Below are 22,382 nucleotides of genomic sequence, written 5' to 3' on the forward strand. Positions count from 1 at the left end.
CAAAGGCAGGCGCGTACGCAGGGGGGGGGGGGGTTAAGCCCCCCTTCCCTCATTATTTTGATGTGTGTGTTTTGAAGGAAACCCCCCCTCCTTTATTTTTTTTGTTGGTACTAAAGGGTGATAAAAAAAGTGACCTCCCCCCCCCCCCCCCCCTACTGAACGAAATATCGGTCGGCCTAATTTTTCCATATTCCGGGGAAAACAAATTGTGCTCTTACCCCCCCCCCCCCCCCCCCACTTATCAACCGGCTGGCTGAGTCGATGCGAAATTTTCGGCTCGATTTTCTAATTTTAACCCCCCCCCCCCCCCCCTTGGAAAAAATCCCGCATACGCTTCTGTCCAAAGGCATATATCCATCCGAGGGAAATGTGCCCCCTCTATACATTCAATTTTACAATATTTTGTAAAGATATATCATTATGATTGGAATTACAAATGGAGTTCGAATAAAAAGGTAATTGCCATTCAACTAAACGCAGTAGATGGGCTTTTAGGGAAATACCTTACATGAAGTTTATAGGGGCAGAAAACTTAAATGAATTGGCAACTCTGTATCGTATCTTTCGAGAACCTGTGCTGTTTGATCCTTACTATAAAAAAATCATTACAATTCAATTCTCTCTTTTTTTTTTAAAAAATCAATAAAACAGTGCCCCTTTGTATGATTATATACAATATGTTTTTCACAACCTCTGTTTGAAACAATTCTATCCCTTCATCAATAGTTCAACAATATTAAGAAAATGGAAGTGAGCCTATTTGAAATTCAGGGTGGAATTCCGCTTTAATCTACAACAAACAGCTTTTATGCCATTTATATCTGTTGAGGTTTTGTTGGATCCATATTCCACGTTTCATCTCGGATTTCTTCGAGCTTGTGTAGTCTCTCGTACACCAGTCGTTTGTTTCGAATCATCGTCAATGCTTTGAACCAACGATTTCGCACTCTTCTGCTCTTGGATGTTTTGTCTTTTGTGCCCCAAGAAGCTGCAACATCTATATAGGATAAAATAAAATGACAGCTTTATGTAATGATTACGTCTTTATTTAAAACAGTGATAGGCCAACAATATATCGGGCACTTTTTCTTCATGTGAAACCACTCTTTCAATGTTGCAACACAGTGATTATTAGGACAGCAACAATTATTGAATTGCAACAAGTAGCTTAATGTAGTTTTAACATACATCTTTGAAATATGATGACTAATAATTGATAGACAAACCATGAAGGGATAGTATTTTCGAAAACTGCTCGGTTTCCATTATCTGTCTTGCGCATGGGGCGTCATTACCATCTGTGACGCTCCATATAAGATTGACATCGTATATAAACTGAATGCATCCTTGAAAACACAGTAAATGAATGAATGACGCATACACTACTCACTTCTATAGGCATGATTAGGATAATTTTAGCGCAACCAGTCAACATGGCATATCGTGCGCAGCTGCCATTGGCCTTGCTGCACGCGAAGTGTCCTTTTACTCGACGCAGGACTGCGTCAGCAGCTGTGGCAGTCGTTGACGCAATATGTGAGAGTAACATAGGACACAAAATGAATTCAAAATAGTCCCTACGGGCAAACAATGCGTTGAATTGATGGTCCATGTACTGATGATCAGGGCTTTGTCTTATAAACAGTTGCGCTTTAATCGCAACTTATTTGTGATTGATATCAATCGCAACTATGTACATAAGAGATAGGAGACTGTAAACTTGCGATAGATATGAGGACTTGCGATTGATTCGGATCAATCACTTGCAACAGTTCACAAGACGGGACCCAAGAGGGGATTTAGTTGCGTAGGTATAATGAAGCAATCGAAATGATGCTTTGTTTGCAACGCCGGGGCATATAGCTGAAACTGGGATATTGGAAACATGTACGCAGGTCATGGTGAGATCATCAAAATTACCTTTGATAGCGATGTCTCCGTCGACAGGACCTTCTCTATTTTGCATCTCGACATCGTCGTCCCCACCACCTACACTTTTCATCCGTGATTGGTTAAGTAGATTACAGAATGTGACGACCACCGGGTGAGTGAGACTGACTTCCAACTCGAGAAAGGAGCGGTAGGCCCCGAAACCTTGAGAAGAGAAATACAAATAACATGTACTTCCGCTTTGAAATGCATGTGACAGATTTTGAGAGGAACTAGCATCAATCAGTGTGTCAAGGAATATAGTATTCGTAGTTGGAGGATGCAATGCAAATTTAAAACGCTATTATGTCATGGGTGGATGAGGTCGTAGCATCTTATTCCCGTGTTCCCTTTCCCCCTCTCCCGAACTGCATCCATATCAAACCAGAAATCAACTAACCAACATGCCCAGAAAATCCTCCTATATACATATATACCTTCTAATAATTATTCAGTCATGACCAATATGTGCGCCATCTGCAGAATAATCCTTGTCTTTAAAAATAACCATGGTTATATTGTTCGATTACGTTCAATCTCTAGCTTAAAGGGATCCGGTAACTTTGTCTCAGATTCTGAAATAACATTCTGGATTTAGCTTATGATGCAATGATAATTATAAACCTTTAGGTCAGTCAGGAACCCCATGACTTTTACAAGCCGATCGCCTGTCTGATTATCAAGATATTTATGATTGAAATTACAAATTTTGAAAACCGTTCGCCTGACGGTTTTCATAACACTACAGTCTATTGGGGAAAACGAGTATGGTAAAACCGGTCACTCAAAGATTTTTACTTTTTTGAGGCACTTCTGGATCATTTGAAGCGCAATTTTTTTAGGGCTTCAATATTACACCATATCACAGACACTGATAACACGTAGGGCCGTGTATCTCAGATTTAACATTGTTAAACGATCCCTTTAAGATGGCGGTCTTCTGCATTTGCCAATTTTTAAATGATTTGTCAACCGTGTGTTTTCTCAGAGGTACAATTATTTAATTGATTTATATGATGATATGATTATATATGTATTTCAACTTTTATCAATAATATATATGTACGTATCTAATATATTACTTTTTAACTATGTTGAAAAATGCAGATAAAAAGAAGAAAAATTAATCAAGTAATTGATTTTAATTGAGATGTACCTTATCGGCCCATTCAAAGCCGCGCGGCGCCAGACACAAGTCGACTCGGCCAATGAGCAAGATACCGACGACAGCGACTTTAATTATTCGAAGAAGACTTCCTACGAGACCGACAATGATGTTGAGAAAGAAGAAGAAGTGGACGATGATGTGGAACAGATGTCTAGAAAAGAGAGCAGTAACGAAGAGAAATTCACTGGTAATTACATGAATTAACATAACCAACCAACATGCCCAAGGGCAGAACCAGGCTCGTCTAAAAAAAGGGGGGGGCAGAAGTGTTTAAAACGACATTTTATTTTCTGGGACAAGCACAAAAAGAAAAAACCCAGATTCCAGGATATTAAGGATACTGATACGGACTATTTTTCTCAATTAGGGGCAGCACAACCCCCCCCCCCTCACCCCCACCCTCACCACCACCATAATAACACTGAAGGAGGGATAAAGCAATATAACTCGACTTCTCTAAAGCTAGCAATGGACTCATCGGACAAAAGAATAACCTAACATATCAGCTTGATTAAGAAATCATAGAAATAGTACCATTGAACTTAGGAGTAACATTTTCATGAATGTGGTATTAAAGACAGTCCTTGAAAGTCCACCCTGATATGCATAATGTTCCTACTTTTAATCGGATAAGGCTCAAACTTTCTTTCTTTATTTCTCGCATTTTCTGCTTTTATTGAAACCAACTTAATATCAGGATGGATTTGCCCTTAAAGATTTAAAGAGATGGCAGCAGCGGGTTGATGGTGATGGATCGAGGAAATAACAAAGATGCCGGCCGATCAAGAGATATGTATGACAAACCTGTTATTTATAACCAGTGCACCGTTGGTGTTTCGTTGAAGGAGAACAAATCTTGCCAAAATTTGTTGCATCACCACAAACAATACAATGCCAAACAGGTACGTCCTGGAATAAGTGTGATAAAAATATATATAAGTCATGGATAAATTTCACTTCAAACATGTAAATGTTCTGAAATTCCAGTTATTTTATGAAAAACAGATTTATCTCTTGTCACTTAGGATATAAAATGACTTAAGAACATTCACTGCTTCTGATTTTACATTTCTTACATCTATTACATCCAGGCACGTAGCCAGAGTTTGATGGGTTTTTTTTTTTTTTTTTTTTTTTTTTGGGGGGGGGGGGCACAAACATGTAATCGATCGAGGTCAAAAAAGGGGTCTAAAAAGTTCAACCGATCTTGGAATTTTTTTTTTGGGGGGGGACATGGCCCCCCCCCCCCCCCCCCCCCCCCCCCCCCCCCCGCCCCCCCCCCCCCCCCCCCCCCCCCGGGCTACGTGCCTTCTTACATCTATCTTACATCTATATGACGAAGAGATAATAGGCCTATGTTATGTTAATGTAGTAGCTCTTTATTATAATGATAATAATAATGATGATAAAGATGATGATAATATAAATTCTACTACTACTACTACTATACTACTACTACTACTACTAATAATAATAATAATAATAATAATAATAATAATAATAATAATAATAATAATAATAATAATAATAATAATAGTAATAATAATAATAATAATAATAATAATAATAATATATAATAGAAGAAGAAGTAGACGAAGAATTATAATAATGATGATGATAATAAAAATGAAAATGATGATGATGATGATAATAATATTTTCGTAAAGTGCAGTTCACCTCAGAGTAGGTTCTCAAAGCGTTTAACATTACAAATTAAAGTAATAAACAAAATACTAAAAATTGAACAATGAAATAGTTACAAATACATGTGTAAACTAGTAGGGATTCATACATACATATATGTTTACATACTACACACATTGAATCCTGTCTGCACTAATTTGGCCAGGAGGGATTAGACCTCCCCTGCCGTGGTCACTGACAGGTGGTTATCTCATCAAATCAGCTCTCAATTAACATAAGAAAAAGGGGATCATGGGGGACCAACGGGTACCGCTTAGCATTGTTTACTATATAGAGGGCGCAAGTAGATACAAATAGTGCAGACAGGCTTTAAAAATTAGAGATTACAAGTTCATGTTCCTCCCTTACCAATAGCTTTGTAGTAATGCAAGCAGGAGATTAAATCGGATGATAACGACGATACCGGACATGATTATCCACAAGATTATCTGAAGCACCAGAAAACCTACCCATTAGTAATCAAACAACAAAAGCATTGCTAAATGTACTATTTCAATACAATACATAAAAACGTTATATATATATTGATATGAATAATAATAATTATGATGGCGATGATGATGATAATAATGATAATTATAATAATGATAATAATAGAAATAATAATATTCCAAGCACAGCTTCCTTTTCACACCCCTTCATTATTCGGAAGGCTCGTAAAACATTTTCATTACGTATGTGTATCAGATTTCTGTTTTTTTTTTTAAATCCTCATAACTAAGTAACATAAATATATTTCTGACCTTAATCTATACATACCCCAGAATGTATAGGCGACGCTGAGACTGGAGAAACTTAAACATGAAATCTGTAAAAATGAAGAAGAAGAAAAATATATATTTTGGTATATTAATTTTCGTACTTATTGATATATTTCGTGTATTCAATATACAAAATTGAACACTACTTTCAATAATTTCTATATTCTAATTTTATGATGGCCTACTTTCTCCTGATGTTTGAAATTTTATTTCGATTTTTGGAGCACCCGGTGTGAAAATCTTGTTTTAAAAAAATACAGTTGTTGAGGCACAAATAGGCACATTTATAATGAGCAGATTGTCTTTCCAGCACTGATATATCATGTCTTCATGTGAAACTTGTCAAAGGCTTCATTAATATTAATTCTTAATTATTGCCCCCTCCCCTCCGCCCTCTTTTCTCACATCCTCTATCAATGGCCGATATCACGTGTTAACTGCAAAAACACGTACATACATCGATTTGTCTTTTTAAAGAAACAAATTCCAAAAAACAGTCTTACTTACAACAATAGAATGTGGTTGAATGGGCTTATGGCTGATTCTGTCACCTTTCCATAAATCTCTTGTGTTCTCTCTATAAAATATAAGGAATTTTGTTAAAATTCAGCACTTGAAACAAAGCATAAACTGATGTTGCTAAAGGATCAGTATGAAGAGACTTTCAGAATTCACGCATTTTTTGACTGATATTGATGTTTTAAAACAAAATGAATGTAATATACCTTAATCACACGAAAGATAATTGTACTTCTTGTAATTTTTCGACCAAAGGGCACCTTCAAATAATTCCGATCATAACATTCCCGCTTTTCTGTCTTGTCATTTGTTTTCTTCTTAAGAATAGTGCCCTTACCCTTTTGGCAAAAAACCTTGGTCCGCCCCTAATATGAGTTGTTGAACAGTGGGTTGCTTTTGGTTCGCGTTCGTATTGGGTATGGTATGAAGAACTTTTTTTCACTTTTGACTAACCTGTAATTCCGCAAGAAGAGAAGACAATTGAAGAACGATATGCACATAGCAGGATAACTTGACAGATTAAAGGAGACTGTCAAAAGAAGATAGAAATAAAAAGGATGGTATAACATGTGAGACTCAACTCGTTTGAAAGAGAACATTTGCAAACTGACGAGGATGGCAAATAATTGATATTCTACACAAAAGAAGACAATGCCGAAGCAATTACTATCAAAATATCTTGATTTGGTTAATTTAACAGTATAATGATGACTTTCTATTAATCCGAAGGCTCATAATTCCGAAAGCATGTTGTACCAAAGGTTCGTAAATTCGGTTTGTTTTTCCGAAAAAGAAATGGGGTTCATGACTCCAAGAATATCATTCCGAAACTGACATAGCCGAACCCTGTATCGCTTTTCTAAATAACGAACCCTGTGGCCCGAATTCACAAAGGAGGTTTATGGGCGTCATATGACGCGTTTCGATGCGTTTCAGACCAAGGTTCAGACAAACCTTGGTCTTAAACGCATCAAAACGCGTCATATGACGCACATAAACCTAGGGTTGTCTACAAACCTCCTTTGTGAATTCGGGCCATTATATTTCAATTTCTGAATTACGAAACTTCGGAATTTCCAATGTTCGGAATTATGAAAGTTCGGAAAAAAACACAATGCCTCTCGTGATGAGTTGGCTACAAGTACAAATCTCCGTTATAATTTAAGATCAGAATATCAGGAGCGACGCGTAAAATCCCAACAGATCTCAAGCGTCGTCAGCGGAATGTTCGAGTAAAAAAAAATGTTTAAAAGCTCAAATAATTTGTTATACGCCATATTTGAACATATATGACTTACGCTCAATGATATCAAGAAGCAATGATGATTCCGGATCAATGAACCCGCCTACTAGCTGCTGGACAAACGTTAAGATATTTGCGATGTACACTATGCTCGTCTGTATAGCATGAATGGAACGGAAATTAAAGGAGAAGATAAAATGGAAGTATTAAAAAACAAAAATGAATTAAAGTTCATGTTCCCCAATAAACTTCGAATTGTTCGAAAAATGTCCTACCCACAGCAGATATTTTATCGTCTCTTGAAAGCCGGAAGGGCGTTCATGCTTGCAATTTTATTATAGAGTAAATGCCCTTCTGGCTCTAAACAAAATAATGTTATACCCAATTTATTCAGAAATGGACAAGGAATCTAATCGTCGATTTCACACTTGGAAGTCCATTAATATCGAACATTGAATTATTGAATAAGTACGTTAGCAAAGACTTTCGAAAAATCAACTCAATTAAAAATTATGTTAATAAACCTATTGTTGATACTACAGCGGCCATGATCTTATTTCGTAATAATTCATAATGTTGGTGCATTTCTAAGGTGAGTGACAAGTGGCTTATTAAAGATGATTTCTTCGAAAGTCTTTGCGATCATGTTAGTCAGTAGCAGGGGGGGGGGGGGGGGGGGGGGTAAAAAGTACATTTTTTGTTTTGTCCCGAAAATTGGAAATTATGCCGACCGATTTTCGTTCAGTGGAGGGGGAGGGGGGGGTAAGGTCAGTTTTTGTTCACTCTTTAGCACAAAAAAAATAATAACGTGTTTTTTGGTTTTTCTTCTTCTTTTTCTTCTTTTTCATATGAGAAAAAGTGAGGGGTGTGTTATTCTCAGTTACCCACACATTAACAAAAAAAAATGAGGGGGAGGGTTACCCCCCCCCCCCCCCCCCGTCTGCGTACGCGCCTGATGTTAATAGTACATGTACTTCTTATATTCAATAAAATGTCCTCTTGTTAAAGGGATACAAAAACAAAGGGATGTTATTCAAGTATTCGTTTAGTTATTTGATATAAAGTGGCATCATTAATTTGCCTTGATAAACCTGCTGTCTCATGAATATTCTTTCGTAGACTTTTTCGGTAACAAAAATGAAAACTGTTTATACTCGTACCTGATAGAGCACAATGAGTGATAGTCCAACTGTACATATGATTCGCGTTGAATACCGAAATCCTGAACAGATTTCAAAAGAAAAAAATATGTATAATGTACGTATTTTTAAGCTACACGTATTTGCTTGGAAATGCCAAAGGTTTTTTTTTCGGTAAAAAAACACATTGGAAATGACTTTAAATGGTATTTCTGCAGAAAGAGAAGAAAGAAAGTGAAATCAACATAATCGTATATGGTCGAGTTTTTTTTAAATCAACATAATATTTTAATTTCGAAGATAAGAATGGTAACAATAATGCGTTGCAGCTGCTAATAATTGTATTTTAACATTGTTTCATTAATTTGTTTTTTTCTTTTTTGACAAGGAAAAGAATCGTGAGCTAAATAGGGTATGTGTGAGCGTGTAGCTATGTGTTGAGAGAGAGAGAGAGAGAGAGAGAGAGAGAGAGAGAGAGAGAGAGATAAAAGAGAGAGAGAGAGAAGAGAGAGAGAGAGAGAGAGAAAAAAGGGGGAACAGAGAGTGAAACAGAATGGAAGATAGTGGGAGACGTGCAATAATTTGAAATTATACTAACCAGGAAAGGCAGGATATATGTGTCGAAGCAACTTTTTAAATTTGCCGGTAGGTTCCGTATTTCTGAAATGTATAATCATAGTAAAACGAAACTGTTTTATCCACCATGACTTTTGTATCTGACATTCTAACCGCCATTTTAATTAGTAAAATTACGCGTTGGTCAAAATAAATGCCTGGCCAGGTGTACTCTGTCAACCAATCATTTGAATAGGATCCGCTTCATCATCTTACAATAATACAATACAATATCTCTCCCCAGAAAAAAAAAGAAAATGCTAGGGAGTCCAAGAGTAAATACTATACCTTTTCCATGTGTCCGCTGGAATTAACAGGTGTTTAACGCGCTCTTGGTAGTGAGTAACTTTCAATTCGTCGTCGTTCTCCGAAGGACTAACATTCTAAATAATCATGAAAAATGAAAACAAAACAAGTTCTTTAGATGTTGAAGAGTGAGGGTTAAATTCATGCTTAAAGGCCTATAATGAGGTATAACAAGTTTTAAGCATGTGTGTTTCAAACTTTTCCCAGAAAATTAATTGTGTGTATAAGACTATGATCATAAATAGGCCTAATAACACAAATCCTCTTTTTGTTCCCTCTCATCCGAAATGATTTTTATTTGATCTATTTATTTCATTTTGTTTTAGCTTTTACTTGCTCTTCGGGAATGTTTAGTAATTTGATGGTAAATTTTGTCCGAATCCCCCCCCCCCCTCTCTCTACCCCCACTTTATTTTCAAAGTTGTCTAATGGTGCCCCTACTTGACTACCATATACAGCATATTTCTAAAACTTTTCATACATGTCATGAATACCTTTGTAACCGGTTTTATGCAGGCACTCTTAAACCGCCTCACTAACCGCCACATGAAAAAACCGGACAATCCGAAACATGATACCAGAGCCGGAGCGTAAGTCAGACCGTTTATAATACCCATCACGGACTGTAAAAAGGATTGGGAAAATATGGAGGTGTAATAGAAATGAAATGAAATTAAAGTCATGAACTTATCATTGCAAATATTACATCAGTGAAGAAGTTATTCAAAAGTTCAACACGTAACATAATCGTGTTTGCTACTTAGCATGTTCATAAAAACACTGTACCTATATTTAGCCTCATAATGATTCTACTCTATATCATATTTAGTACAATAAGGAGATGAAGTTGAGTTCTGGGCTTGCGATTGCATTGTGAAAGAAACGGTGTGGAATAGATCCAAAAAAGGTTGATCATCTAGCATATAAGAATTTGTGTGTATTGCAAGGTTCAGGAATCATCAAAATGATAAGAAATTTGGCCAAGTCTTGGTAAAGTTACAAACACTGTACACAGAAAGATGTATATGGGACTACATGAACACATGGGGTAAAAATCCTACCCCGGATTTTTACGATGTTACATGACATATTTAGAATATGAAGGCATTTGAAGAGCCATGCTTTTCAGGGAACATGTCTTATCTGATGTTCTTCCACACTTGCATAATAAGAATAATAACGCTCACAAATTATTTTTCACCTCTTCCCAGAACTCAACCTAGTACTCTTTAACTGAGAGAAACATTTGGGAGTATAAACAAAAGTTATGGGCTGTCCCAAACTTAGACTGATTTCATGAAAGTGTCATTCTGAAAAGAAAAAATAATCAAGTCAAATGGGATTTTACAAAAGAAACTGAGAGGAAGGTAGAGGGAGGGGGACAAGGAATTGAGACTACATGTATTTAACTAAAATAGGAAACTATTATGAGTAATTACTGTTTATTGTTTTGCCTATTTGAACGACAATAGTGAGGGCCTTTACTTTTCGCTTACAGCATAACCATATCATATCATAGAATTTTCAAATGAAATGATAGATAATTACAGAATACAATATTAAAGACATTGTGTGAATCTGAAACTTACCCCAATGGGACAGAGCGTGTAAATGTAAATGTACATCGCAAACCTGTAAAGTAGTACAAAATCAAACAATAACTATTTATATTTCCTGAATTAAATTGATAATGAATCACATGCCGTGTTAAGATAATTAATCTATTCATTTTTATATATTCATTCATTGATTATGCCTTGCTAACGCAGCAAGTGAGACTTATATTACATATTCCGTTGTCTATAATTTATGTTGAGAAATCTCAATTCAATTCAACTCAGTTTGATTTTATTTCCGAATCATTAAAATAACAAACAAATGCAAATATATCTCTAATAATGAAGAGAAAGAAAGGAAGTTAACTCAAAGAAGTAGATTGAATAGGTGCAGCTCTCTTTGCCTACGTGTACAAACGGATATCATTTACAAAAGATATACAATATAGAGATAAGCAGGGAGGTGAGACCAACACCCTGCACATACTAAACACACAACATCCACACAATGAAATTTGAAATCAAACATACAATCATGCGCGGTGGGGGGGGGGGGGGGAGGGGAGGGGGAGGGAAAGTGGTAAAGAGGTAACGGTGCAAAAAACTATGGATGGACCTCTCTTTATGAGGTGGTTATTGATATCTAGCGAAATCACACTCGAATTCATCATCTAGTGCCACAAAGCTTTTGCAGTTGTCATAAATGAACTTTCACCGGTTCAAATATGGACTCTTTTGAGAGTAAAATCCACTAATTTGAAAGAGAAATCCACTCTTTTGATCGAGAGTTCCACTCCAAGATAATTCCTCATCCTGTCCATGTAAAGAGTTTATTATGCGTTGTACTTCATCTTTCTTTCTTTTTCCCCCTTTTTTTTGGGGGGGGGGGGGCTGAAAATGGGCATACGCTATTGCTGGATACGCCATGGCATTCTTACCAGTTACAGGTGAACATGAGCCCCAGAACATCTGTTAAGAAGTTACTATACGTGATGCATGCCAGAAGAGGGTAAAAGACCAGCCCAGCGATGATGATGCAGATGTACTTGATGGTAGCCCATAGAAAAACTGATAGATATAAATTTGTGAGAAATTATTTTAAACAAAATTAATTGTGTATTATCTTCCCAAGGTAGCATGCACATCAGTATCAATACTGCTTTTCCTGCGTGCCCCGTGATTATTATAGCACCAGCAATTGCCAGGTACCTTTACATCTGGTGGAGAGAGGCAAAGGTGGATTAATGAGTCAAAAGACATTAGGGCTGCGTTGGGATTCCAACCCCAACCCTTGGACTGAGAGTCAACTGAACGAACCACTACATAATGACACCTCCATGAAAAAGTAATTGGAAGTAAGCCGACAAATCATTTTCTTTTGTTTAGGGTTATGATCCGCCAATATTGCGTATACAGTGTGAGTCAAAAAAAAAGTTTACACCTAGAAAATTGCTAATTATTTTAAAAATCATCTATGAACAGTAAATTATTATACATCATATGAAAGCTTGTTTTATTCCAAATCATTTGGTATCATTTTTGTGTGGCATGTGTTCACGCTTGGATGAACAGGAGGCATTGTTTGCGAGAGTGCAAAAATCGATTTGCGCCAAAGTTGCTTGTGTGATGTTTGAATAAAACAATTCGGATTTGGGTATTAATTCGGTCTTTGCAGATCCAAATAACATCCGTAACAAAATTAATCATGCCACACATATCAAATATCGAATATCAAATATCAACGAACATGTGTGCGCGCGTGTGTGTGTGTGTGTGTGTGACTTTGCTTTTGCATAAAGCATATGCAAGGCATTTCATTTGGTACATTCTCTCACTCCGCTAATCCCAACATAATACATGCTGTAGGCATCACTTTGGCGCAAGTCGATGTTTGCACTCTCGCAAACAATGCCCCTTGCTCATCCAAGCCTGAACACATACCACACAAAAATGATACCAAATGATTTTGGATAAAACACTCTTTCATAAGATACAACAATTTACTGTTCATAGATGATTTTTTAAAAATTAGCAATTGTCTAGGTGTAAACTTTTTTTGACTCACACGGTATGGACCCTATTGATTCCTACTCCTAGGCGGTATTCAAGTTGAATAATACTTCTAAAATCATTATCCTCTACGCTGTATAGAAACATGCTGGGCTTATTGTGTATCCGACCAACTTTGGGGCAATCCTATGCCCAACTAGAGTGATGTTCGCTACATTTGTAATAAAATGTGATCGTTATTAACCCCTAATGCTGGATATGTTAGAAATCTCCGAACTGTTAACCACAATGTACAGATGTTGGAACACTAACGACCGTAGGCAAGGCATCAATTTACACTGGTCAAACTCGACCCAGTTGCAAGTAAGTGGGGACCTGGTAAGATTTATTCCTAAAAAGTGCCACGGTTGTTACTATTATTGTTTTTATTATGATTACCATCATTAAAGATAAACTCCAGTTCTGGTTAAAAAAAAGAAAATTAATTCTCACAGAATCAAACGAAACTTACACTGAATGTTCAAGATTACAAATAAATGACATGTGCCAAACAATTTTGGAAGAAAATGTATACTGGCTGAGTAATGAGCATAGAAAGACAAGGAAATCAAGGTAGTACTACCCCCGACACCATGTGTGTTGTCCCATATATAGCTTTCTGTGTACAGTGCTTGTTACTTTACCAAGACTCGGTCAAATTTATTATGATTTTGATGACTCCAGAACCTTGCAGTGCACACCAATACTTACATGCTACATGATCAACTGTTTCTGATCCTTTCCACACCTTTTCTTTCTTTCTTTTGCAATCGCATTGCCAGTACTAAAGTTTATCTTTAATATTTTTATTGGGATAATTATCTTTATCATTATCATTTTTTCAAAATTATTATTGTTAAACTTACATCGAACTGTAGAAGAGTATTGAGCCAGATATTCTTCGGGACCCAGTTGCAGGAGGTCGATAATCACATTACTTGTGACCAAGAATGCGAAGACATATGGCACACGATTCGAATATCCGTCAAGAAAATTCATGGGACTGTTGCCATGGTAGAACGGGAGAATATTGGAAGAAGAAGAAGAAGGGGTGTATGTGATTAAAAGCATGGGAATTGCAGGAATAAACACGTATTTTGCTGATTTGTACTGCGCGATTTTATCATTATGCAGTAGTCACAGAATTGTGTTATGTTTATGAGAAGTTGTATTCCCAAATGGGCACAATGCCCATTTTTCCAGGAGGTGAAGTTTGTATCTGCATCATACCACAACATTTGCGATATGATGCGAATAGAAATTGAGGCTTTAATATAGAGACGAATAATGTATTTCAAACAAACACTACATCATTTTGTACTATACTCATACAAAACATACAATTTATAAATAAAATCATAAATATCAGTACCAATATTGCAAAATTGATCCAAACAACATAGAAAGACTTACTAAACCAATTTTGGTCGACCACAACATTTGAAAGGGTTGAATTGACATCGGCATAATGTGGCCACAAGTAGAAGAATAACCTGTTAAAATGAAACGTATCAGAAGTACAATCAAACAAGTGGGGAGAAGTTCCACCCCTCTCTCTCTCTCTCTCTCTCTCTCTCTCTCTCTCTCTCTCTCTCTCTCTTTCTCTCTATCTACGTTTACCCCCACCTCTCTCTCTCTCTCTCTCTCTCTCTCTCTATCTATCTACCTCCATTCCTTGCTCATTCTCTCCCTCCTTCTCCTCTTTGCTTATCCCCTCCCCGACTCTCTCCCTCTTCCCACTCTCCCTCTTCGTCTCTCTCTCTCTCTCTCTCTCTCTTCTCTCTCACATATATTTTGATAACACAAGGCGTATAGAGAACAAGTAACGATACAATAAAGAGAGAGAGAGAGAGAGAGGGGGCGAGTGACATGAGAGAGAGAGAGGGGGAGAGAGAGAGTGGGAGAGAGAGAGAGAGAGAGAGATAGGTGGGAAAGGGTTCATAGGCAAGGGTGTGTGATAAGAACCTTCTCCTGCTTGGTTGCCTCGATTTCTCGCAAGTTTCTTCCCACTGGTGCCAACAGTGTCCACCCCCCCCCCCCCCACCCCTCCCCTCCCCTCCCTCTCTCTCTCTCTCTCTCTCTCTCTCTCTCTCTCTCTCTCTCTCTCACTGCCAAGGCCCTCACATTGCATGTTACATTTTGCATATGAGATGAGAGGTCATGTGCAATGTCACACACTGTAGTCATACGACGTTATGAAAATAAGCTATAATAGTGACTCACACATATAGTAATAAAATTATACATATTGTGTGCACATAATTGCCGACTAGTAACGATCGAGCAACCATTGTGTTGCCAAGGTCGTCTGATCATATAAAAATCGAGGAGCAATAAATGCATTCAAGTCCACCGTGTAGGCATATTATACACTTTACATTGTGGAGCGCGTGGTGCTGTATATTATTATAAGATTATATCCATGTTCATAGGCTGCAACTATAAAACATTTAATACAATAAAGAGAAATCAACGTGTTGCCCAAATCGTGTAATTATATATAAAAACCGGGAAGCAGTCACTGATATGCCTATATGATTAAAATATGGTTCATTATAATAGTCATCATCATACTCATACTCATAAACAGCTAGTGTACATTATATTAATTATTACTACTATGTCATTGTCGTACTAACTGTGTTATGATAATGATTGCATCAACTATATATCCAAATATAAAATATATACTTATGATATATACTCACCGCTAGAGGTATATTGATACCTATCCAGTAAAACTGCACTAATGTAATATCACATATTGCTGAAGCGTTCGGCATACTGGATGGCAGTTCGGTAGACGACGCCATTGCAGTTTGCACTCTCTCCTTTAGCGGTGTGTAAGACAACGTAGGCCTGTCTCATCAAGGAATCATATAAGATTTCCAGGTTCTGCGGTTATAGGTTACTCACTGACTACAAACATGAATCTATTATCGCAGTTACCATAATAAGCCGGTTTGAGAGGAAAAACACGTTGATTCGTCCATGTAAATATGCTAGAACTCCGCAACACCGACAAGCACTCGAGATTATTTCGTATTTAAAGGTACATGTCCCTTTTGCAGCCAACCTCAAATTCTATAGAACTTTGCAGGAATTATGAATATGTCATGTATGTCCTATCTGTGAAATTTAAACGTTAGCAGTGTCCTCATATTCAAATTATGCAAGGAAACCCGTTTACTTGCTAGACTTCACTGTCAGACACTATTGAGTGACTGACTGGCCTTTTTTCTTCTTTGGAACATACATGAAAAGAGTTGTAAAGGGTACATGAGCATTTGTCTACATCAATAACCCACTTCTTGTGATGGCCAAGATTAAACTGATTGAATCTTTGCGCAGCATAAAACGTATGACCATTCGGTACAATTGTCTGAAAATCAAGACTATTACTTTTGGGCTCTATAGCCTTAAAGTCGATTTGACAACTAATAGTCGTTATTTTCTTACTTGAAGACATTTTCAAGCCCCACCTTTTTTAGGGAAGTTCTAAATTAGTATTATCTTTCAAATGCAGTTGGAATTTAACTTTTTCATTTTTTTTGGCCTGCAAATGGGACATAGTACCTTTAAATTGCAGAAAAAATCTAGAATTATGAATCGCGAGAATTCGTAACCATTACCGCTTCGTTCACCTTTCCTGTTATTAAGACAGGAAAAATACACTTTAGACTTTAAAGCAGAAGGTTAAACAGGAAAATACTCGAAGTTCAATTAAACACAAGAACCCTTTCCAACAGGATGTATTCATGTAAATAACCGTCGTGACTGTCATTTTTACGCATTTTTATATAACCGGACTCTGAAACATGCGTCAGTGGAGTTCCTTGCATGTATCTTGTTGCCATATTTATGTAGGCTATTAAAACATGAACAGCAGGGGCGGCGATTTCTTTTCATGACCGGGGGGGGGGGGGACGAAATGCGTGGAACGAGGGAGGAGTGACGTAATAAGCAAAAACTTTTTTTTTGGGGGGGGGTATAAAAAAAATTCGCATCATCACCGCTCTTACATACATGCAGGCCCCGCGGAACGTTTTTCAAAGTGGGAGTGGGGGGGGGGGGCTAAAGTATTTGCGAACAGATAGATCAAAGCAAGTGGGCGTAAATTGGCGTGGGGTCCAGGGGCAAAGCCCCAGCGGGGGTCAAGGGGCGGAGCCCCGTGAAGCTTTTTTTTATTTATTTTTTAGAGTTTTTAGGTATTTAATAAGGGTCAGATGAGCATATTTTGGTACCTTAATTGTGACACTTGCATGGAGGTCACTAATCAAAGTGGGCTCCAGGGGGCGAAGCCCCCAGAAGCTCAGCGGTTTTAGGCATTAAATTACGATCAGGTGAGCATCCAGGGGATGCCTTAGGTCCTTGGTGTGATCTAGGGGCGGAGCCCCCGGAAGCTCAGGGTTTTAGGCTTTTGAATATGGTCAGATAAGCATCCAGTGGCCCGCTTAGGGCCCTGGTGTGGTCCAGGGGCGGAGCCCCCGGAAGCTCAGGTGTTTGAGGCGTTTATTTATGGTCAGCTGAGCAACCAGGGGCCACCTTAGGGCCCTTGGTGGGGTACAGGGGACAGAGCCCCCGGAAGCTCAGGGAATTACCATGCCATTTCAGCAACATTTGTAAAGTATTCACTGGTATCGAATTAGAAATAAACCACGTTCGAATTTTATCGGGAGGGGGAGGGGGGACTGCCCCAAACCCGAGTGAGTGAGCACTGTGTAACACCCTCTAACAGTAAGTCATGCTTTACGACTACAAAGAGGAAATATGATTTCGAAAAGCAACTTCCAGGACAAACATGTCATCTTTACTATATGAATGTATACTGCATGACAGGAAAACCTTTTTTAGGGGGGGGGGGGCATTATTATCCTCCTTCTTTTGTTTGTTTATGTACAGTACCTTTCTTCAGTTATTATCATCTGAGGTGTCCACAATTTACAGGCTCTACTTTTCATTCCCACAGAATAAAGATCAAGTATTATTTGCAATTATTCTACTTTTTCTTTTTCAAAGGTGTTATTACTTATTTTTCTCTATTTTAACTGTAATAATGTTTTGTATAAATTTTGCGTGTTCATTGCTATGCTATTAGTATTTTTATGAAAATGGATAAATTGAAAATATAAAACATTTGGACTGGAAATTCATGTAAAAAATAAAATAATGATAACGATTTTTAATCATTAATATCACTTTCATTCATTTGTGTATTACTTATCGAAAATGAAAATTAATTTGAAATTAAATGCGGATATAAAACACTTACGTAGGAAACCGGACATCATTCAAATATATATTACAGTTTCGATGGTTTGCGCGCGGATATTACGCAAAGAAACATTATTGGGTTTTAGTTTCACTGTATCCTCTTTAAATATTATTCATGCTGAATGCACTATATTTAGCGCTAAGTAATATATATTTACATGTCCAATAATGAAGCATCCTCCAGTAGCGTACGCAGGATTTTTTGCAAGGGGGGGGGGGTTAAACATTTTTAAATCGGGCCGAAAATTTCGCAACGACTCAGACAGCCGCTGAATAAGTGGTGGGGGGGGGGGGGGGTAAGAGGACACTTTTTTCTGGGGGGGGGGTCCCCAAAAAAGTCTTTTTTAGGTCAACCATTGGCATAATTTTTTTTTTTTAAATTGATGAAAAAAAAAAAAAATCACAAAGGGGGGCGTTTTGCTAAAAAATACACACATAAAAAAACCTTGCGTGTCTCACTTCCATCTCTCCGAGATTCCGTATCCAGTCCACCTCACTCGTCCTCTTATCACCCCCTCTCTCTTTCTTCACCCCCTTCTATCTCTTTTCGAGACTTCATCCCTTCTCCAGATAGACCTTACTCGCATCCCCTCCCCCCTCTTTTTCCCTCAGTATCCCTTACCAGTCCCCCTCCCCCCTCCCCCCTCCCTTCCCCGGGCATCTCTCTTTATCTCTCTGTTCTCCCGCGTATTTATCAAACTCAATAATTTCATATATTGACATGTTTGTATAAAACTATTGCAGAAGAATTGTTTAATTGCAATTATTCTTATAACAGGAGAATTTTTCTCTGATCATTCTATTCTACACTTGGACAATTATCTGATTTTCAAGAAAGGAAAACTGCCCTCCAACAACACATAATTTAATAAAACCTCTAACAAGATATGATTTTAAAAAAGGGATATTTAATTTAGTATTCCAAAATGTATCGAAGTGAAAAGTATTACAATTGAAAATATAGTATTACTTCACCTGTCCCTTTAGAAAGAAATATTTATAGATTTCTTTATCATTGCACATTATACAAGACTTGTGGCTTTTGTTAATTAATTTAAGATCATAACAACAGTGTTTTCTTAACATTAATTACATTTACATGTAAAAACATGTCATTTACTTTCACAAAAAAGTACAATGAATAGTTCAATTTCAATTTCACTTTCAAATTTATTAGTTTAATAGTTTACTAGAAAACCCAGGTAATAGAATACATGTACATGTATGTTTGTTAAGGATATTATAAAAATAGATGTAATAAAAAAGGTCACCCAACCCCCCTAAAAAAAACAAAAAACAAACAAACAAGCAAAAAAAAAAAAAAAAAAAAAAAAAAAACCAACCAAAAAAAAAAAAAAAAAAAAAAAAAAAATTAATACAAATAATGATAACAATAATAATAATAAATAAATAAATGAATACAAATAATAATACAAAATAAATATACAAATTAAAAATCTAAAAAACTTAGCCTTCCCATATATGCCTCCCTTTCTTCTTTCAGTCCAGCCCCTAAAATTATTTGATTAATATAGAACTTAGAGAAAACTTAGAAGAACAGATAAAAACAGGGGGCTATGAGCACAAACAAGTTACAAGAAGTCATTAAAAACATTTTAAAGAAAATGAAAGGTTCATTCAAACAAGTGCACAGGTGAAAATGAGCTTGAATGGTCGAATATAACTTTAAAATGGTATTTCGGCGTTCCTAAGCATTTATTTTTGTCTTCAAGTTCAGGCCATACAGGTTGCTTTGGGTAAAAGCACAAAAATAAGAGACACTGACAGACAGTATCAATTCCATATGATTCTTTATGGCAATTAAAGAAATTATGTATCACATAAGGTACATACAAGCAAGAAAACATGAGTTCTTTATCAAAGTAGAGTAGCCATAGGCATGGTAAAATACTTTTTGTAGTGAAAAAAAATGTAACCTATGATCCCTGCAAGCTGACTTTAAGCCTGGAATTGCCCTCTAATTAAGGGAAGGAAATTGATTTACCATGTAAAAACATAGAAACAGCTCATACATCCTACACTCCAATATTGTTTACAAACATAATAGAGATTAAAGGATGAAAACAGTTCATGGAGATCTTAATTTGTACACCAAGCACTCCTGTGGAAGAAACCATCATCGACAGGGTTGCCACAAAAAGACTGAGATGCTTTGGACATATCAACCGAATAAATTCAAAAAGATACCCCCACATCCTTCTCAACGGAAATGTACATGGCAAACGCCCAAGGGGAAGACCAGCTAAGAGATGGACAGACTGCATCAAGGCGGACTGCAAAAGCAGACAAGTTGACTCCCTGACTAAAGGCACTAGCCTAACAGAAGACAGGAAGGTGAAACAGAAGCCATCATACATGTACATCCCAGTGATGGTGTGGACGGCTTAAGTCAAGTAAGTCAAGCACTCCTGTGCAAGGCTTATATTTTATCATTATAGAGGGTTAGGATGACAGAGATTCTTTCATTCCCTACTGAACTGGAGCTCCAATAAAAATACAAGCTCAACAGACTAAAAGAAAATGGTGTAACTACGCTTGTCACTGAAGAGAATCCACAATTTCACTGGTGACGCAAAAAACTCTGCATCTTTAATTTTTAAAAACTAAAGAAGTATGTAGTGACTAAACTCGTTTTTACCATTACAAAACTTGGTTTTTTATTTAAGAACACCGTACAGCATATTGGGTGTGTCTAATTTAAAACATACGTGTCAGACCCGAAGCCTCATTACTTTAATGGTCACGTGGGTCTGTGTACTTACGTTAAGGACAAAGTAGTCCCTTGATTATTTATCTATAAATTGTTTGTAGGTAAAGTTAAATGGACCGTAATGAAATTATGATATTTTCTCATGTATGTTTTATTGTTCTATCCTAAACTTGATCATTATACTTAGTTCAGAAGGATGTGCATTCATGCTCGAAAAGTAGTCCTTACGAATGCGCGCTATGTCAGGCAAGGCCCTGATGGGTATTTTATATAGCGGACATTCGTTCACTTGTTTTAAGCGATGCTGGTCTGTCTCCATTTACTCCGACACGCTTAAGTTTTGCCGTCAATGTAGCCTGTTTGTGTTGCACCATTTAAACAGGTATGTAGAGATAATTGAATATATTTGATGCTATTGAGTTTTACTTTGCTACCAGTGTTTATGATGCCGTAATATACGAGTCTGTTCATTAATTGTATATTATGTAATGAGATGTTTTATTCACTGTACGGTAGAAACGTACCGAGGCATGTTAAATGTATTCTTCTGTTATTTACGGGATTGATGAGTAGTCTGTAAGCATCAGACTCGGTTTATATATCATGGGGATTTTTACAACAAATACTGATTTAAATGTAAAAGTCCATAGTATATAATTGATGTTTCATGTTTTTTTCTACTTTAGCCGCTGAGGCGTAAGTTGAGGTTACTGAGGTTACAAACTACGCTACAAAGCTACAATTGACGATGACGTATGATTTTTTCTTACCCGTGTGACATTTAGTCTAGGGTGAGTTGCGTAGGATTATTTATGTTGTGTATGCAATTTATTGTAGTTAAGACTATTTGATATCTATACATGCATTTACAGATAATATTGAATACTATGTATTTTATTTCTTGGTTTCTTAATTGCATTTCGATGTATATGAACTGAACTGAACTGTATTGCATTTTGTCTACAGAAATTTAATCCAAATGATGACTTGCATGATTTAATTATGTGATTATTGTACTTATGATGCTTTTGTTTTATTTTTCTGTACAATGCAGGGGTTTCCGTTTTCCGTTTTTATTTATAAACGAAATAAACTTCATTTGCACTTCACCATGGCGTCTCAACTTCTTCATTTTTGTTGGCTATAATTTAAACCGTGGACCACGCGTCCCACAAGTATAATATTTATAAGGCTGAGCATAACATTAAATCACCAAATTAATCAGAATTAATAATGACATGAAATTTAAGAAATTTTTTAAATTGTGGGGCTAACCTCAATGATGATCACATTGCTCAGTCACAATAAAAGGATATACTCTGTTTGATGTCATACATTTCGGGAGTATGTTTCACATCGCATGAATCTTCCATGGAATTCTTTCACAT

The 22,382-nt window shown here is 36.8% G+C and overlaps 2 protein-coding genes and 1 long non-coding RNA gene across 3 annotated transcripts; 1 reads left to right on the forward strand and 2 right to left on the reverse strand.

Moving 5' to 3' along the window:
- Positions 1-329: 329 nt before the first annotated feature.
- On the reverse strand, positions 330-10,002 carry LOC100893696 (receptor for retinol uptake stra6). The gene is made up of 14 exons (XM_030977068.1): positions 9,879-10,002; positions 9,367-9,461; positions 9,062-9,123; positions 8,485-8,546; positions 7,380-7,479; positions 6,535-6,610; positions 6,070-6,139; positions 5,561-5,609; positions 5,150-5,246; positions 3,902-4,006; positions 3,086-3,248; positions 3,012-3,018; positions 1,921-2,094; positions 330-997 (listed from the first exon to the last, which is right to left on the reverse strand). Exons 1-14 carry the CDS (start codon positions 9,999-10,001, stop codon positions 816-818), a joined length of 1,365 nt encoding a protein of 454 aa, XP_030832928.1. The 5' UTR covers position 10,002; the 3' UTR covers positions 330-815.
- A 932-nt stretch (positions 10,003-10,934) lies between these two features.
- LOC115920605 lies at positions 10,935-16,039 on the reverse strand. Its single transcript, XM_030976718.1, has 5 exons — positions 15,698-16,039; positions 14,403-14,482; positions 13,856-13,992; positions 11,879-12,008; positions 10,935-11,016 (listed from the first exon to the last, which is right to left on the reverse strand). The coding sequence occupies exons 1-5, from the start codon at positions 15,800-15,802 to the stop codon at positions 10,944-10,946; spliced, it is 525 nt and encodes a 174-aa protein (XP_030832578.1). The 5' UTR covers positions 15,803-16,039; the 3' UTR covers positions 10,935-10,943.
- A 4,873-nt stretch (positions 16,040-20,912) lies between these two features.
- On the forward strand, positions 20,913-22,103 carry LOC115920606. Its single transcript, XR_004062424.1, has 2 exons — positions 20,913-21,785; positions 22,049-22,103. It is a non-coding gene; the product is annotated as an uncharacterized LOC115920606 (long non-coding RNA).
- Positions 22,104-22,382: the final 279 nt, after the last annotated feature.

This window comes from Strongylocentrotus purpuratus, unplaced genomic scaffold (assembly GCF_000002235.5).
Source record: "Strongylocentrotus purpuratus isolate Spur 01 unplaced genomic scaffold, Spur_5.0 spur5_scaffold_9, whole genome shotgun sequence".
In the NCBI taxonomy this organism is placed as follows: domain Eukaryota; kingdom Metazoa; phylum Echinodermata; class Echinoidea; order Camarodonta; family Strongylocentrotidae; genus Strongylocentrotus; species Strongylocentrotus purpuratus.

Coding starts and splice junctions, on each gene's coding strand:
- LOC100893696 (XM_030977068.1), bottom strand. CDS start 10,001: ATGGGTATTATAAACGGTCTGACTTACGCTCCGGCTCTGGTATCATGT. Junction 6,611..7,379: donor GCTTCTTGATATCATTGAGC/GTAAGTCATATA, acceptor TTCTTTTGACAG/TCTCCTTTAATCTGTCAAGT. Junction 4,007..5,149: donor GCATTACTACAAAGCTATTG/GTAAGGGAGGAA, acceptor CACTTATTCCAG/GACGTACCTGTTTGGCATTG.
- LOC115920605 (XM_030976718.1), bottom strand. CDS start 15,802: ATGGCGTCGTCTACCGAACTGCCATCCAGTATGCCGAACGCTTCAGCA. Junction 12,009..13,855: donor ATACTCTTCTACAGTTCGAT/GTAAGTTTAACA, acceptor TATATCTATCAG/TTTTTCTATGGGCTACCATC. Junction 11,017..11,878: donor CTCATGTTCACCTGTAACTG/GTAAGAATGCCA, acceptor ACTACTTTACAG/GTTTGCGATGTACATTTACA.